Source organism: Falco punctatus (assembly GCF_963210335.1).
Source record: "Falco punctatus genome assembly, chromosome: 7".
Lineage (NCBI taxonomy): Eukaryota > Metazoa > Chordata > Aves > Falconiformes > Falconidae > Falco > Falco punctatus.
Window position 1 is genome coordinate 68,697,934 of NC_137587.1, and position 17,411 is coordinate 68,715,344.

The window sequence follows — 17,411 nt, forward strand, 5'->3', positions numbered from 1 at the left end:
GCGAGCAGGGGGGCTGAGGAGCACCTCTTGGTGGTGTTGGATGAAGGACCATGCCAAAATCTATGGAGCATGGGTTGGGGCTGGGTTTCAAACCCTCCCTAGTTTGTGATAGTGGTTGGGAGGATGCTCTGAGTGACCTACTCACATGGCACTGGGCACATCGCTTTTGGCATCCAGGACAAGATCAGGGACACAGTGCTCATCCTCATTGCACCCGTTCCAGAAAGGGACCTGAGGGAGACAACAAGAGCCACCTGGTGATGATTTGTGCCCCAGGTTGTACTCCAAGGAGAAGGGACACAGGTGGTGATCCCAGGCTGCAGCAAGTGCCAAACACATTGTGATCATGGGAGGGATCAGGGTTTACAGCCCCGAGACAAAGCAGCAAATGATACATCCAGAGATTAATCTGCTGACCAAGTGCCTGATAAAAGGCACCCTGGGATGTTGGTGCTGCTACCTACCGAGACCTTGAGGGAGGTGGGCCAGCCATCATCCAGCATGGGGCCGTTCTCCGGGTGCTCCAGCTCATAGTCGATGGAGAACGTCACTGGTTTAATATAGTCAGCTGTGTCCTGCAGCAGACAGAAAGCATCATTGAGAAGGACAAGGCTCCTGCTTTGGAGAGGCACCATCAGAGAGCAAGGTAAGGCAGTTACAGGCACGTGTGATTATTGAATATATGAAATAAATTATTGAATATGTGAAATAAAAGCTTTGCAATCTGGGACATTGTGTGTAATCGCCCTGTCTCACCAGCTAACCCTCACTTAGGGACAGGGACAACCCGAGCTCATCGGTGCTGCTCAACACCTGTCCACAGGTACATGTCTGCTGATGCTAGAACTGTTTCATCTTGGAGATGCTGGCTCTGAAAGGTGGATGCTCCAGGGAGGGCTGTCCCCAGCAGGGACAGAGCTGTCCTGCAACCCTTACCCAGGGCTTGCACGGTGATGAACCTGCACCTTTCCTGCAGCTCCGTGGGCTCTTGCCATGCACTGCCCCAGCTGCACAGGGTGCAGTCAGATGCTCTGAAGTGAGGTGCTTCTTGGGCTAAATCACAAGCTCTGTCTCTAGCTCCAGACTGGAATTTCCCAGAAGTTCACGGCGGTTCAGGCTGGGGCTTGGGGCTGGGCCAGTCTGGCAGCTCGGCCCTCCCTGGCCTCAGCAATATTCTCATCATTCACTGGGAATGTTTGATTTTGGCCAGGTTCGTGCATCAGCTGTTCCCTGCAAGTGATGCAGAGAGTTTCACCGGCTCCTGCACCCAAGGAGAGGGACCCTGATGATTAGAGGGGTGCAGAGGGTGAGAGCATTGGGGACTGGCATGGAAGCATTTGGTTCCAAATGGAAAAAAAAAAAAAGAGTTTTTACCAATTTTGGAGCAGGAGGACCAGCCTGACTCAGGAGTGCACGCCCTTCCCGAGGGCATGGTTAGCGGCTCGTGGAAAGGAACACAGCGCAAGCTGGGGCTGCAGTGAAATCAGCGCTTGGGGACCCAGCAGCTGCCGTGTGCCAGCAGCTCCATCCCTGGACCACATCAAACCCAGCGTGAAGAAATGCAGGCGGGGGGGTGAGGCCCGTTTCCAGACCTGTGAAGCCACCGAGGCTCCTCCGACCGCATCCCGGTGCATCGTTGTTTTGCACAAGGTGGAGACCATCTTCGCTCGGGCAGCTGGCTGACCCCCGGGGCTGGCAGAGGAGGAGACCCCAGCCTTCTCCTCCTGCACACTCACCAAGACGTGGAACTGGAGCCTGTCGCAGTGCTCCTGCCTGGAAAGCAGCGCCAGCCCCTTCTGCGTGTGCCGCTCTCCGCTCTCGTCCAGGTGAGCCCGCGGCGTGTACCTGCGCTCGTCGATGGTGGCATTGTACCGCAGCGCTGGAAGGAGAGGGGTGCCGTCACACCGGGTCAAAGAACAGGCTTTTGTGCACTCAAACCCCTATGGCCCTGCGAGGAGCAGCGCGGCAGGGAGCATGCTAAGGGAAAATCGGGAAAATCAGGTTCTAGTTAGCATTGCCTGTTTCTAACAGACATTTCTGTTGAGCAAAGAATCTACTCTCCAGGTCAAACAAGGAACTTTAAAATTGCACTATTACAAGACACTGCGTAAAACCTGAGAGGGATATATAACTATTCGCCCCATATATTCACATGCTGGTCTGTACCAATTCTGGAGGCATCGTACCCTGGAGCACCCACCTCTCCTACAGGCTTTACTGGAGATTGTTTGCTTCCTGCAGCACTGTCAAAAAAACCCCAAAGGTCCCCAGCCTAGCCCCAAACAGGGTGGGATTTGCACCCCCTACACCAGTGTGATGCAAAACATGCATAAGCCAAGAGCAAACATCAGACCCCTTCATACAGCATCCATGAGGTGGCTCTTCTGGGTAGAAATGAGTGTAAAATTAAATAAATATAGGAAGCCGCACTCAGTTTTTATCCTGCAAGCTCCACAAAGACAGCAGTTAAGAGGAAGACACTGGATTCAATAGTACAAACCCCAAATTCTTGCTCTAGGGGATGGGAGCTTTTCCTTTGGCTTTGCTCAGGACCCAGTTTTCCTTTGACAGTGTTTGCTGCCGGGTTGCAGAGGGCTGAGCCTCTGTTGTTTCCCCCTACTCCAGCTGAGTCACGGGCATCTGCCCAGTAGACTTGAGGTCACAGCAACATGCAAGGGTTTAATAGCAGAGCTGGCCAGTAACTTCACAGAGATTCCCTGGGATGTTAGGGAAACATATGGTTGGCAGATGTGTCCTGCTGCTGCAGCGGGGAGGATGGACAAGCTCTGCGGGACGTGGTCCAAGCACATCCTCTCCTGTCCTGCTGGCTGGCGAGGTACTGGTGACATCCCTGTCACACGTGCCATGGCAAGGCAAGCTGTGGGAGGGCCCAGACCCAGGGTGTAGGTGAGAGAAGGGGTTAAAGATGGGTAAGGTTGTATCCTTGGGATATTTCTTGGCACCGTTTAACCGTCCCTGCTCTATCAGCCATGACAGGGACAAATTTGTGGGTAAAAAGGGATGTGGCAGATGGCAATGTGCACTCCTCCAGACATGCCACGCTCCTGGATGGTTTTCCTTGGCAGAAGCTGGGTGCTCCCTCGGGGCTGGAGACCTAAACACACACGAATTGGGCTTTTTGTCACGCGAGCAGCCATGTCACTTACCGACGCTGGCTGTCTGGAAGTGAGCTGAGAGGAAGACGGCAGTGAAGCAGATGAAGGCTGACATGCAGGTGGCATCCTTCCCGTTCCGCTTGCAGTCCTTGGTGAAGATGTTGATTTTGGAGGGCTCGAAGCGGATGCTGGCATTGATCTGGACCACGCTGCGGGACCTGCGGGGCAAGCAAGGGTCAAGAGATGTGCTGCGGTGCAGGATGCCCACACACATCTGCAGCATCCTGCAAAAGTCTTCCACACCTCCAGATCCGCCCTTTCCACATCTTTTTCACACTTTTTCTCAACATCAAGAAGGTGCTGAGGAAAACCAAAGGCCACCACAACATGCTGCTCTACTCTCATCTCATCTATGTAGCATTTGAAAATCAAATCTCTTGCACTTATTTGCCTCCTGCTTATGCCAGTGAAGTAGCTCAGCACCAAGAGCAAGATTTGGCCCCTTGCATGTGTGTAGCACTTTCCAAGGCAGACCCCAGGGTGGCCCACCTCTGCTGGGTGCAGCTACCCTCCATTCTAACAGCCTCAAGGGACCTTCCAAACATTAATCAATATTTGAAAATACCAAACTGTTCTTGTTAAATAAGACCAAAGGGAGCCTGGGCAAATCACCACAAATCACTTAGCTTGTTTGAAACTCCTGGGGAATTTATGACGAAATTAAACACAAAACCAACTCTGACATCCTTCTAGGGCCCAACAGCACTGAAATCCCACTGCCCTGCCAGACAGAGGGTTGTCGTTGTGGAAAGATGGTTCAGGTTGTGGGGAGATCAGTTTTCCCTCGAAAAATGTCAGCATGTTGCAATGAGGTTCAGGCAGAGGAGAGTGCCAAGTGAGATACAGCTAACCACAACAGCACGGCGTTCCCCAGGGAGCCGACGGCCAAGTCTATGAGCCCGTCTTCGTTCAGGTCCAGTTGTCCATGGATGCTGCATCCGAAATACATCAAGCCTGGTGCAAGGTCCGCAGCTGCTATCCGCTAGAAAGCAAAGAAGAAAAATCCAAGCTGGTTTCCATCAGGAGCATCCCTGCCTGCAGAGGAGGGGTTTGCCATGCTGAGCTCCAGCACGCTACTGGAGATGCCCCTTTCCAAGCGATTGCACCAAACAATTTTCCAGGGAATGAGAGCAGTTTCTCTTCAGAGCCACCACCCAGACATTTCTGCTGAGTTTACTTCACATATCTACTATTTCTCACAAGTGAGAGAAATATTTTATCTATAGCAATCCATTGCACCGAACGCTAGGCATTGCCCCTAATTTCAAGCATGTTTTCTGTACCTTATGTTTGCTTTGTCTTGGACCCCTCACAATAGAAAACATCTGGCAATAATAATTAACAATGCAATGGCGTGTGTGAATTTATTGTGCTCTATCAGTCCTTAAAATGAGCACACATGTTATTTATTCTGATGAAGGATGAGGACAACCAAAGCACCCAGGAGCCATACCTGCTTGTACTTCTTCACGACAGTCTCTTTGAAGCCGAGGAAGATGTATATCGCTCCTTGGTGCTCATCCTCCAAAGGTGCCCCAACAACGAGGTCATTGTAGGAGTCCTGGTTGAGGTCGGGCACGGCGGCGATGCAGGAGCCAAAGCGGGAGTTCTGGTAGCTCTGCAGATCGACGAGGGCACCGCTGGAAACAAAGCGGTTCTGCCAGCCCAGCCAAAGAGAGAAGGCAAAAAACAAACAAACAAACAAACAAACAAAAAAAACAAACAACAAACCCCAAAACCATCAACAGCAAGCCTGGCAAGAGGAGAAAACCCTCAGAGGCAAGCCAAGATGTGGAAATTGCTCACACATCACTGCAAGAAAGGAAGCGAGAGCCCTCCCGGGGCTGCAGAACTTTCTGCATGTCCTTGGGGAGGGATGAGCCCTGCAGCAGCCCTGCCCCTGCTCTGCCTTCCTTTCATAGCAGCCTACATAAATAATTGCATATAAAAGTTGTGCTTTAGATATAGGGACTCCTGCGGCTCTGGGTGGGCTCTGCAGCCAAGGATATAGAGCATGACCTGCTCGCTGCCCTGCACGCCTCTGGAGCCTGGTGGATTTGGCTCAGAAACTGCATTTTGAGCGAGATTTGAGGGCAGAAGGAAAGCTGTCCCTGCCCCAGTGCACTGCTGGGTTACGGGGAAGGGGACATGGTCAGGACATGTCCCCTCTGTGCCCTGAAGCAAGGGTGGAGGGACTGACCTCCCTGCTCCCCAGAACCCCACGCCTGGCCCAGCCTCTGCGCAGGAGTGCCCTTGGAGGGAATGGGTTTGGGGAAGGCGAAGGGGATGGAGACTGGTTCTCCGGAGAGACACCCAAGTTGCAAAGGCCCCACCTTGTACCCTGTGTCACCTCCTTGGGGCTGGGAGCAGCAGGACCTCGCCTTGCACCCCGAGCATCACCTCCTCAGGGCTGGGAAGCTAGTCCAGCTGGGAGCAGCAAAGCCTCAAGACGAGGTGGCTCTGCTCCAGCACAGCCTGGACTCCCTTTGCTGGCAGCAAGCAACCCCCCTGGGATTGTTTGTAAACAAGGAAAAACAGACAAATCCTCCTCGAGTCTTGCAGCAGCCACAACAGTGAGGTTGCCTTTGGACTGGGCTGCCATACCCTATGGTGACTGATGGGAGCTGGTGGGTGCGCACAGCCCGGAGCCACCCCGGGGAGGTGACACAAGGGGACACAGTTTCTGTGCTAGCACCCAAATGCCCTGACCCCTTTGGTGTCCCCAGCTCGCTCCGCGGTGCTGCCACGTACCTCTCGCAGGGTGTAGACATAGACCTTCCCCCTCTCCCTGCCCTCGCTGAAGTACATGGGGGCTCCCACCAGCAAAACATCTGTGACGCCGTCGCCATTGACGTCGAGGGAGTTGATCTCACTGCCATAGTAGGAGCCGATCTGGAGGAGACAGAGGAGGGGATGGAAGCAACGCTCCTGGCATGCAGTGGCACTGCCACCCTCCCCCAGTGGGGACCACAGGGACATTGCAAGCCCTGTCCCTGCTACAGCCACATGGTTGGGAGCTACAGGTGCAGCGGCAGCCGAGGCATCCCTAGCTGCCCATGGATGTGCTACACTGTGGAGGCATTTAAATGGAACAATTTGCAAATTGAAGGGGGAGGACTGATGGAGGAGCATACATGCCACATGGAAAAGTCAGTGCAGCATCCTTGGCAGCACGTGCCCCGGCATTACCTGCTCTCCCTTCAGTGCCTGGTGGATGGTGAGGTTTCGGTTGTTGTGCATGCTGAAGATGATGACTTTCCCTGTGTGGTTGAATCTGGGTGCTCCCGCGACGTAAATACGCTCGTGCTTGGTGGATATGACGGAGGAGACAGTGTAACCTGGAAGGGGTGATGGGTGCAGGGTGAGCACAGCTGAGCGGCTCCCTGCCTGCTCCCAGCCGCTGCCTGCTGATCTGTTTTCCATTAGTCCCCAGCTGCTGACACAACTCTGGCCACCTCCCAGATTGGGAAGCTAAACCCCACAGATTCCTTCAAAGATAAAGTCATTCAAATAAACCCCAGTGCCCTGACCCTGGGCTTTGAGTCTCCTGCGCAGGTCCTACCTAGACCCTGGGAAGTGTAGCTGTGCCAAGAGATTTGGCACTGCTGAATGCAGCCGGCAAGCCCTGTGGAAAATCCTTCTTTCATTGAAGGCAAGTCTGATTGCCGGCCTGATAAGTGCTTTACGTCATGGCTCACATCCAGTTACACAAATGCTAGCAAGGTGTGTGCACGCCGCGAGGCTGCGGCACCCGCTGCGCTGCTCCTTCCAGACCCCGGCAACACTGCATCCCAAACCCAGCGTGAAAGCCTTTGCTGATGCTCGAAGTTAACATTCACAGTCCAGTAAAAGCCCTGAATCCATCGAGACCATTGCTCATGTGTCCTTATGGATATAACCCTGCATGAACAAATGACCCTGAGCAATCCCTCTTTCCTGCCTAGCCAGGTTTTTCTGCGCTGGCATCACCAACACCACGCATCGCACGCTGGGCTGAGGCACTTGCCCATGATTGCAGATGGGCTTATGTAGGAATATAATGCTGGGGTTGCAAAATCCTGTTTTTCAAACCCAGCTCCAGGTTCCTGCATGTTCACAGTCTAAAATGTTACTTTAATTATTAGAAACTCAAAACACAGCCAACCCTGAAGCTGGATCAGATCACCTGGGGTCACATGCAGTTGAATTTTGAGTACCTCCAGGGATTATTGGGGTTTATGGACCCCTTCCCCTGGGCATTGGCCTTACCTGGGGTCTTGGTTTCCTTAAATGTTCCCCTCCTGGAGGGGTATCCCTACGCCGAGCATCAGTCTCAAAACCCCAGGTCCCGGTGCTGAGCTGGGCTGCTCTGCAGCAGGGTGCACCAGCATTTCCTTAATATTTCTGGATTTCTTACTCCAGGCAATGGGACAGAGCCCAGCTGAACTCCCACATACTGTCACGGGTGCCCCTTGCACAGCCACAGCTGTCCCCTTGCCATGCACTCACAGTGAGCCTGGGGGACTTTCTACTGTTATCCCAAGAGATGATCCACATGTCCAGGGACTGTTACGTCCCCAGCGAGAGGAGAGCCCTGGCACGCTAACAGGCGACCCCACAGCATCCCACCCCGCTCCCTGCCACAGGGCAGCTCAGCCTGACACGCACATCTCTGGAGAGAGGCTCTATTTTGAAAACCAGGCTGATATTTTTGCTCCAGAGCTTCAACAGCCACACATGGAACAGATTAACCCAGCAGGTATTTCCTCCCTAGGCATGAAATTTCATCACTGCTTTTCAAACCATTCCAGTAAGCGCTGCAGATGACTCGGGCTGGCCGGTGCCTGAGCTACTTCTGCATTTCAATCACTTTTGTGCTGCACACCACGGTCAACACAACCTCATCCTGGATGAGGATGCTCACGTGTGCTGTATACCTGAGCAAGGGAAAATACAGATCTGGTGCTGCGGGAGCTTGCAAACAGCCGGGCACGGTACCGCCTACACTGGGAGTGCTGGATGCTGTTAGTCATTTGAGAAATATGTTGTGCTTCCTATTATTCAGGATAAAATCATGAATTCAGCCCTGGCAGAAGAGCATCATTTGGCTTTCTTACCTAAATACGCTCCATGATTTTTCAGCTCCTCCGGGAACTCCTGAAGATAAGATTCCCGCAAGGGAATGACCTTCCCACTGCTGGTTTCCTTCAGAACAGCTCCGTTCCAGTCGTAGGCACCCACTGCCCCCAGCAAGATCCCATCCTGTGGGAGAGCAGGAGTAGTTTGAGGGTATTTCTTGCCAAGTGGAGGCAATTCTCCTCCACACTGCCCAGCAGGCAAAGTTGATTGATGCTGAAGTGGATGAGGGGACCCGATGGGCTGGGTTTGTGTCAGAACACATATTGGGATCCCTAAAAGCCCAGCCCCTAGACTATGTACTTATTGGAGGCTGCAGAGTGCAGAAGAGAAAACCAGAAAATGGCCCCAGAAACTGTGCATTTTACAGAAAAGGGGAGGAATCTCACAAGTGGAAAAGAAAATGAAAAGAAAAAAACCCCAAGCAAACCATTCTCCAAAGCACACCTGGAAAGAGGGAGATTTTAAAGTGTGCTGGAATGACATTTCTACCCCATTCCTCTCTTTTTAGCCTGCTTTTCCTCCCCAGGAACACTCTGAGCAGAAATCCCTGCTGGCTTTTTGCTTGGACCTGCCAGCTCACAGGCCGAAGGGGACTGACCATCCTCTGCACCCCACCACCAAGTGCCTTCCTCCATGGCACATCCCAGCACGTCCTTTCCAAGAGGTTGTGGCATCAGGAGGAGCTGCTGCAGGCTGGTCCTAAGGAAGGCACCAGTCTCCCAGCAGTTCCCTTCCCATGGGATACAACAGCAGCAACAGCATTTCCTTCCTTATGCTCACATTAGCAATCTAGCTTCATGATTAATAATTTCCCAAAATACCCATCTCCCACCTGCAGTGGCTGGTGATGATAAAAAGCACAGGGTGCCTGCTTGCACAGGCAGGAGCAAAAAAAAACCCCAAACCCACATTTACTCTCTTACTTCCACAACATGCGATGAAAATCCAGTCTGCGACATTTCCAGTCCAAAGGAGATTTCATTCTTGTTGGTTCCTTAAAGAAAAAAAAAAAAAAAAAAAAAGAATTTGCATTTAATGCAGAGCTTTGCTTTTCTGGAGGGCTGAGCGATGCCTCGGTGGATCGGGTGGGATGAGTGTCCACCCCACCCCACCTGAGCACGAAGGAGCTCAGCTGTCACAAATCAGCCTCTTTCAACCTAAATCACTGCAAGTACACAAGCTTGTGCTGCTACCAGGTACTGGGAGCTCTGCTGCAGAGTGCTCCTCTCCTTTCCTAGCTGCAAGATCATACAAAAAAGAGGATTTTGCTTTATAATTGCAACTGGGTGAAGCTTCTCACCTAGGGAAACTTTCTTCCACAGAGAAATGTGGGGCTGGCTGGACCGAGGTAACTGACAAACTAAGGGGAATTTGTGAGCTGGCTTGACCAAAATTCCCCCAGTCCCCAAGATATTTAATTTTCAGTGAAAGCTTTCCATCTTCTGTTTCAATTGTGCATTCCAGGACATGCTTTCCCTATGAAATTTAGATAAATTTAGTTTTGGAGACTGACAAACTTGTCACAAGGCAGACAGAAGCACTGTCATTTAGAACAAAAATATTGCCTGAAATTTAATTTCAGCCAATAATCCTTAAAACCCCACATTATCCCCATAACCCCACAATGCCTGCCACCCCAGGAACAACCTGGCAGTCAGTGTGTGTGTTTTGCCTGTTTATAACCCAGCTGGGTTTGATGGATGAGGAAGGTGCTGACACCCAGCTGACCCCTATACCAAATTTCAAAGGTTTGTTATAAATGACAGAGCCACCAGAGCTCTGCAAATACCAGTGGCTGGAATGGGGTGGCCTTTGGAGGAGAAGGGATATGTGCTTCTGATGCTTGAGGGATGCAAACTGCTCAAAATAAAGACAACTCCTTATATATGAAGATATTCAAAGTATGATTTTAGGTTCTGTATCAAACAGATATTAGGGAAACCCTCGATGTGACCTGTTCAAATTCAGGAAACAGAGGGCTGACAGCACATCTGAAGCAGCCTGGCTGGCTGGGACGTGTCAGGGAGGAGCATCACTCACCTTCCAAGCTAAATATCCTTTCCCCCAGTGCATCTACAATGTCTTTGAGCGCTGCTTCATCTGTGACATTAAAGAAATGCTTGTCATCTGGGTCGCTCGCTATAAATTTTATCTCGTTCAAAAAAGCTTCAGGATTGATTCCTCTTCTGTTATAATAACCCAATACCTAGGTTTGAGATGGAAATGCAAGACTCAGAGGGTTTCATATGGTGGACAGAGCCATCCCAAAGCACCTGAGGGGTGTCCATACGGAAGGAGCCTGACACCTTTGGCATCTGACACGCCACTGTGGGAGCAAACTGAGGAGCAAGGAGCTGCTGTAATTCCTGCAGGCAGCCAATGCTGGGCACCCCTCCTGCAATTCAGGTGCCCAGCAAACGCAGGGAGCTGCCTGTCCCCAGCCTCAGCACCTGCTCCAGCAGCCAAATCCAAGCCGAGCGTCCCCCTGCCTTCTGCAAAAGCAGAGCAGGACCAGCAACAAGGACCCTGCAAATATGCCAGGAGTGGGGGAGGTGGGCTGCACTGCCAGCCCTGTTGCATTGGGGTGCATGCAGTACTGCCGAGCTCTGCACTTGCTGCCAAAAGGGTCCCCCCCACCTACCGCCACCGCGTATCTGGTGACATTGTCCTTCTCGCTGTCCTCAATCACCTTCTCCAGGTCTGGGCTGTCGTGCGACTCTCCATCTGTGATTACAATCATTACTCTCTTTGCCCCTTTCCGGCCACCTTTCTGAAACGCTTCCGAGCTGCAATTGAAGAGATGCCCTGGGCTGCTCAGCCTCGCCAGGCGGGTCACGGCTCCCACCCCGCGCGCTCGCCAAACCCGCCGTGGCTCCGCGCCCTGTGCCCCATCACCTGCACCGTAAAGCACCGAGCAGTGTTTGGTGGGCTGCTAGCCCCTGGGGAGGCGCAGTCGGGTGCAGGACTCTTAGGAAACATTTTAGGACTTTAAAGGGAGATATTTTTTTTTCACTGATGGAGCTGGTTTCTCGCAGGAGGGGAGCCTTTAATTTGGCAAAATGCCCTAATTCTGCAGCAGAAAAGCACAGGAGCGGGCACTTGCCCCAGATAATGGAGGAGATGGGGCTGTGCTGAGCTCCTCGGTGCTCTCTGGGGGTCTGCAGAAGAGCTACAGTGCCTGGGGCAGACATGGGGTTGTGTTTGGGGGCTGAAAGCTCTTGTAGAAAGAGGATTCTGGTCCAGCTGCAACTGAGGATGAAGCAGTTTTGCAAAGCATCATTTGTAAAGCATTAATTGAGGACTGAGCCTTTTTGCAAAAGCATTTCTAGCCTGGTGGTATCCCCTGCTTTCTAAGCAGCAAGGAAAAGCAAAGGGGGAGAGAGGGAAGAAAAATAAATGATGATTTTAAACTTGTTATCAGAATGAACAGGAAGGTGAGCGATTTTTACCGAGCAAACTCTATCCCATAGGCAGTCCTGGTTTCTGTACCTCCTCTTTGCTCTATGTGACTGGCAGCCGCTACCACATCTTTTACAGACCTGTAGTCATTTAAATGAAACTCATGGACAACATCTTCTCCATACTGAACAACTCCGACCTAAGGATTAAAGGAATATCACGAAGGACGCCAACAACCCGCGAGGGCTGGCGACACAACAAGCACGCTTTGTCAGCCACGCAAAATAACAGCCACTGTTAAAAACCAGTTGCTCTGTCCCCATTTGCTCCAGTTTCCCCTCTATGGGACCACTACGAATGCTCATTTTTTTTTCTGTTCTCTGCCAGCTCTCACCCATGTGCAGCCACCACTGCCCTGCTGTAAGGGTTTGGGGTGACGCAGACATGCTGGACCCACAGCATTTCTAGATGGGCCCCAACAGGGGGGTTATTTGTGCAGATTGTTGAGGATGTCCCTGCATAAAACCCTGCCCAATTCAGCCCACGATTAGGAAGAGGATGGAGTGTTTTACAGCTGCATCAAGCTACCTGGGCACAGGGCAATACTTCTATATTTCCACACAATTTCATCCTCCCCATGCCCTGGTGGGATGTGGGGTGCTACTCTCTCCATAGCTCATTCAGGGACATTAATGTGAGCATTATTTCCATGGGCCCGGCTTTAAAATCTGTACATTAGAAAGCTTATTTTGAAAAAGCGCTGTGCCAAATCACAACTTCTTGGCAGAAAAGGGACACTGAAGAGGAGGGCCCCTGGCGCATGGCTGGGGGAGTCTGCATGACACGGGGGGACACACAAGTTGTGCAGGGGCTTACTTGTATCTGGCCGGGGCCAATATAAAATTTTTTCAAGATGTTTATCAGGAAGTGTTGAACTTCAACCCAAGGATATATGCTGTTTGATCCATCCAGAACTATGATTATGTCCATGTACGTCTGGCATCCTGTGAAAAATAGGCAGTGTGTTATTGAAAGACCTTGGCAATGCTTGCAAAAAGGAGATTTATGACTTCATTCCTCACAGTCAGGTACTTGCTCTTATGATTTGTTTGAAAAAAAATAGATCTTATTTCAATCATTCATAAAGACCTTTGAGCTTCTGCAAGGTAGAGAGAAGCCACAAGCATCCTCTCTGCCGAGAAAAGACCGGATAACTTTCTAAGAATAACACTCAGCAGTGTCTTTTCTGATTCAGATTTGGACCTTTATCCGGTCTAATAGAGTCATATACTTCAAAGAGTGGCCTGCTGCAGGCAGGATCCGGCTTCCATTCCTCCCGCAGAGCAATGCTTTACCCCTGAGTCACTCTTCAGTCCTGCCTGTACTCGCCATATAACGCAAGCCAAGCATTTCCTCCCCTTCCCATTAAATCCTCAGCAACGAGGCAGCCAAAAACCCCAGCGAGGACCCCAAGGCTCGGCTCTGCAGTATGAGCCGTGAAGGATTTAGGCAGATGACTGGTTTTCAGCAGGGAAAATTGCTCAGCGTCATCTCTCTGTCTTGCTTATATTTTATAACATTAAATTGAAAAGTTGCAGAAAACCAGAGGATGCTGAACATCGCAGTTATTTATCGGCTGTCCTTTTCACCTGCTGTAGGCATTTATGGGTTAGCAGATCCATGATCTGAGTCACACATGGGTCACTCCATCACTGTGGTCCTCAGCTGCGTGCCACCATCACGATCCCCTTCTCACTCCGGGAGAGGAGCCGACCCTCTGCATCCCACTCCCTAAATAACACTGCACTCATTAACCGCCTTCCCTCTAAAATAACAATTACCCTTTGCAGCGAGGGCTGAAAGCGTCTCCTGGCCATAAAGAGGGAAGTGACACCGAGAATTTGGTGGTGGGCTCTGCTTTTACTGCCTCTGCCACCCAAAAGTCCTATTTCCCCATGCCCTGCTCTGTGCCGTGAGAATTAATAGACACTAAATGGGTGATGGAGCTGAGGCAACGCATCCCCTGCCCAGCTGGGGCAAGGAGCTGCTGGGAGCCCTGATGGTGCAGAGCAGGCTGCTGCAATTTCTTACTGCCTAGAAGAAAGCCAGGAAGCTTATTTAATACTTCAAAATAAAATCACGTATCCGAATCTACAAATTTGGGCCAAAATACTTTGCCTTCAGTCAATGAGCGCTTTGTTTTGGGTGGCCAAGGTCTGAATTCTTTCCCTATTTTGCCTTCCTAGCTGTGCTGATAAAATATTCTGGATACTTTTATTTCTGGCTTTGGAAGAATAAGGTGTTTTTTGTCTTCTCCGGGTGTCAGTCAAAAGGAAAATGTTTACCAGATGTCTGTGTAGCACCCCCCTTTGAATCACTTCCCTGCAACCATTTCCTCTGCTCTCTTGCCTTCGCTTAAACACTGACATCGCTTTGTTTTCTCAATGGGACTGAAGTGATTAGAGAACAGAAATTCCCTCTGACTTCAAAGGCGGGGTTAGAGCTGCAGGGCAGATTGTTTCTCATACTCTGCAGAGCCGGAGCCACTGTCTTGGAGAACCTGAAGTTGGAGTTGACCCGGGAGCACATGCCCGTGGTGTAGTAGGAGCTCCCGCACTCGTGGGACCAGAGCGGGCTGCAGGCCTGGGGGGAAAAACAGCGTCAGGGACCGGGTTAACATTGCTACTTTCAAACTGCTGTTTTGCAAAGCTGTCCTCTCCTTTGGCATCTTTTTTCCCCATGGAAGGTGAGGTTTCTGAGCCCTGTGATGCACACAGCGTATATATAAACACAAGGAGAAGTGTATTTGCATGCCTATACGTGCTTATGTACATGCATCTGGTTTTGCATGCCTGTATACACTGATGTACATGCATCCTGCAGCAACCTCCCCGCGCCAGGGGACCAGGCTGTGCCAAGGCCCCCGTTCCTCACCAGAAAGCTGTTGTCCTTAGGGTTGGTGGCCAGGCTGAGGCCGAGGCGCATGTTGTCCTTCCGCTCAGAGACGTTGGAGAGTGTTACCCGTCCTTCGGAGAGAGGATGAGGTTAGGGACTGCTGCCGGGCAGGGATGCTGGGCACCCAGCCCACGTCCCTGTGGTGCATCTCCGGAGCAAGGGCGAACCCAGCTGAATGCTGGAGGAGAGCTATCTCTGCCTGCTTACACTGCAGACTATGTGATTTTGGGGAAGCTGTTGTCAAGATAAGAAGCGGATTTTTTTTTCTTAGATGCCACAACCAAGAAACAGAAAAGCCTTCTAGGGAATGAAGCTGTGAGTCAGAGATGGCATCTCTTACATGGTCAGTCTTTAGGAAGAAACCCCTCCGAGTGGCTCTAGCATCTCATCTGTTATTGCCAGGCCAGCAGGCATTTAGTAGTTGATTTATCTTTGTGCATTTCTTTCATTTCCCATGTCACAGCCCAGAAACTGAGAACAGACCTCAGGGCAGCCTTGTCTTTCCGTTAATGCCAATATCATTTAGCTGTGACACGAACGCTGCCTAACCCAGCCATTCCTCCACTTCGGGGGCTCTGGGCAATGCAGCTCCCTGCAATCCAGGGCTCCCCCTTTGCTGTTTTGCCTGAGAAACAGCGGAGAAGGAGAAAATCGGGCAATTAATGGTAAAACTGGGGGGTTGGTTTCCTTGCTTGTGGACTTTGGAAGTTTCTTGCTGAAGTTTAAATTGAGGGGAGGCTCAGAAACCGAGTTCCACAACCCAGAGCTCAAAGGAGCTCAGCTCAACACTGAGCAGCTTCCAACAGCCCCTCACTTCTCCCCTGCAGACCAGCCGGCTGCAGCTCCGGCTCTGAGCTTGCTTCAACCCACTGTCCGCATGCACGCTGCAGCAAAGCCAGAGAAAAAGGGGGTTCAGCCCACATAAATCCTCTGGGAGCCTGGCTGCAGATGCTGACACCGCGCTGTCCTGCTCTGGTACCTGGCTATGCTACAGCCTGTGACCGCAGCTCTGCGGTGGGGAGCAGGGTGCTCCTGCATCTGCTGCCCGCTTGGTGTGGGAAGGGCAGGGGCAGACCCCCGGTCCCGCGGTAGCTCCTGCTTTTCCCCACTACTGTCATCTCTGCTGCAGGCTCGCTGTCAGCTTGGCATCCTCCCCCTCCACCACCAGGCAGCTGGTTTTACTCAAATGGCCTCGGTGGATTGTGATAACTAGGTAAGTTAATTGGGAAAAAAAAAAAAAAAAAATAGGATGTGCTCATGGAACTGATCTTTTCATTTGAAACTTGCTTCCAATGGAAAAAAGATTGCTTTTTACACATTTACGCGCACAAGAGATTTATTTCCTTGAAGAATCTTGGTGTTCTCATAGCAAATAACAACAACAAAAAAAAACAACCCAAAAAAAGGAGAAAAGAAAGCAATGTTTTAAAAAATAAAAGATTTGGAGCCAATCAATCAAATATTGCATATGATCCAAAGTTCCTTCTCTCTTATCAGCTCTGGTAGAAACCCAGGATAGTTCAGATTAATAATGATGAAAAATAAAGTGAGAACAGCTGCTCCAATGTTAAAAACTCCCAGACCTTGCCCCCAAACCCCAGCAGTGCTCCTCAAGACCATGAGAAAGTCCCCAATTCTCACGTTCCTCACTGAGACACAGACATGCCCATCGGGTGTCCGGCTTTGGGCAGCAAAGGAGCCTTGTCCTCCTCACGCCTACACTGCCCCAATTCAGGGAGGGCATGTCCTGATACCGTGACATTGTGCTGTCAGCATGGTTGGTGCTGGACCAGCTTAGAACCCCCAAGAAAAGGCTTGCTCTCTCCATGCAGGGATGTCTGTGGGACTGGAGCAAACCCCTGGGGTCTCTCCTCCCGTGATGACAGCGATGGGGCTGGGGGGTGGTGGCACTGGGGGATAATTCCCCAAATACCAAAGCCGTGGGGCAGGCTGGATGCTGGGAATGAAACTTGCCTGTGCCCAGGGAAGCTGCTGCGGTGGGCATATTGCCCGAGCATCCCCTGGAGAGGGAGCACAGACACTGCCACGTGCAGTCAGCTGTTTGCTAGTGGGAACATTACCCATCGATAAGTTTATCCTGGTCATTTAAAAAAACAGTTTAAGCTATATTAAATAAATTATTCCCATTTGCTTGATTTTACCCTAACATTGCTTAAAGCTCACTAACAAACACCTGAAATAATCCCTCATCTAAAAATCCTGCTAAAACGTGCAGCCTTCACACTTCTGGGGACAATCTGGGCAACACAAGGGAGTGCATCTTTCCAGACCAAAGCAATGATAAAAAGCACCATGTTAAGAACACCCAGTGCCCCTTGCTGCCCCGTGGTGTGTGGTACCTAGGTTGAGTTTGGTGCAGTTGCTGTGGGTATCGCTGGTCACTGGGCACTTGTAGACATCTCCTGTCTTCTGCTGGCCATTGGTTTCATAGGGAGCTCCCACCACCAGCCTGTGGGAAAGAGTGGTCCGTCAGTGCCCAGAGGTTGGATGGGAGGTGAGGGAACAAACCCACAGCCACCACCAGAGGGGACCTCGCCCCCAGGCCAAATGAATCCCCAGCTCATGGTTTGGGAGGTGACAGGAGAGGCTCCCTTGCTGGGGGGATGCTGTTGTTCCCCCGACCTGAGTCGGTGCAAGCAACAAAAGCACTGCTCCGACTTGCCCTTCCCGCAACGGCAGGCAGCCATGAGCCAGGAATGGTGACCTCTGTGAGGGATACCGAGGAATACCAGGGTATTCTGT

General features: G+C 51.3%; 1 protein-coding gene across 3 annotated transcripts in view; it reads right to left on the reverse strand.

The window, feature by feature from the left end:
- The window catches only part of ITGA11 (integrin subunit alpha 11), a 54,262-nt gene that overhangs the window by 13,857 nt on the left and 22,994 nt on the right, over nucleotides 1-17,411 (reverse strand). For 2 of the 3 annotated variants that reach the window (XM_080396933.1, XM_080396931.1), the window contains exons 3-19: nucleotides 17,009-17,118; nucleotides 14,628-14,719; nucleotides 14,222-14,336; nucleotides 12,570-12,697; nucleotides 11,744-11,892; nucleotides 10,936-11,080; nucleotides 10,335-10,500; nucleotides 9,218-9,288; nucleotides 8,273-8,417; nucleotides 6,366-6,514; nucleotides 5,928-6,068; nucleotides 4,630-4,833; nucleotides 4,028-4,158; nucleotides 3,168-3,334; nucleotides 1,737-1,879; nucleotides 465-575; nucleotides 146-231 (exon numbers count right to left, since the gene is read on the reverse strand). In XM_080396933.1, the coding sequence (XP_080253059.1) occupies nucleotides 146-231; nucleotides 465-575; nucleotides 1,737-1,879; nucleotides 3,168-3,334; nucleotides 4,028-4,158; nucleotides 4,630-4,833; nucleotides 5,928-6,068; nucleotides 6,366-6,514; nucleotides 8,273-8,417; nucleotides 9,218-9,288; nucleotides 10,335-10,500; nucleotides 10,936-11,080; nucleotides 11,744-11,892; nucleotides 12,570-12,697; nucleotides 14,222-14,336; nucleotides 14,628-14,719; nucleotides 17,009-17,118 (2,253 nt within the window). The remainder of the gene's footprint in view (nucleotides 1-145; nucleotides 232-464; nucleotides 576-1,736; nucleotides 1,880-3,167; nucleotides 3,335-4,027; nucleotides 4,159-4,629; nucleotides 4,834-5,927; nucleotides 6,069-6,365; nucleotides 6,515-8,272; nucleotides 8,418-9,217; nucleotides 9,289-10,334; nucleotides 10,501-10,935; nucleotides 11,081-11,743; nucleotides 11,893-12,569; nucleotides 12,698-14,221; nucleotides 14,337-14,627; nucleotides 14,720-17,008; nucleotides 17,119-17,411) is intronic. The other variant, XM_080396932.1, reaches the window with a different exon arrangement.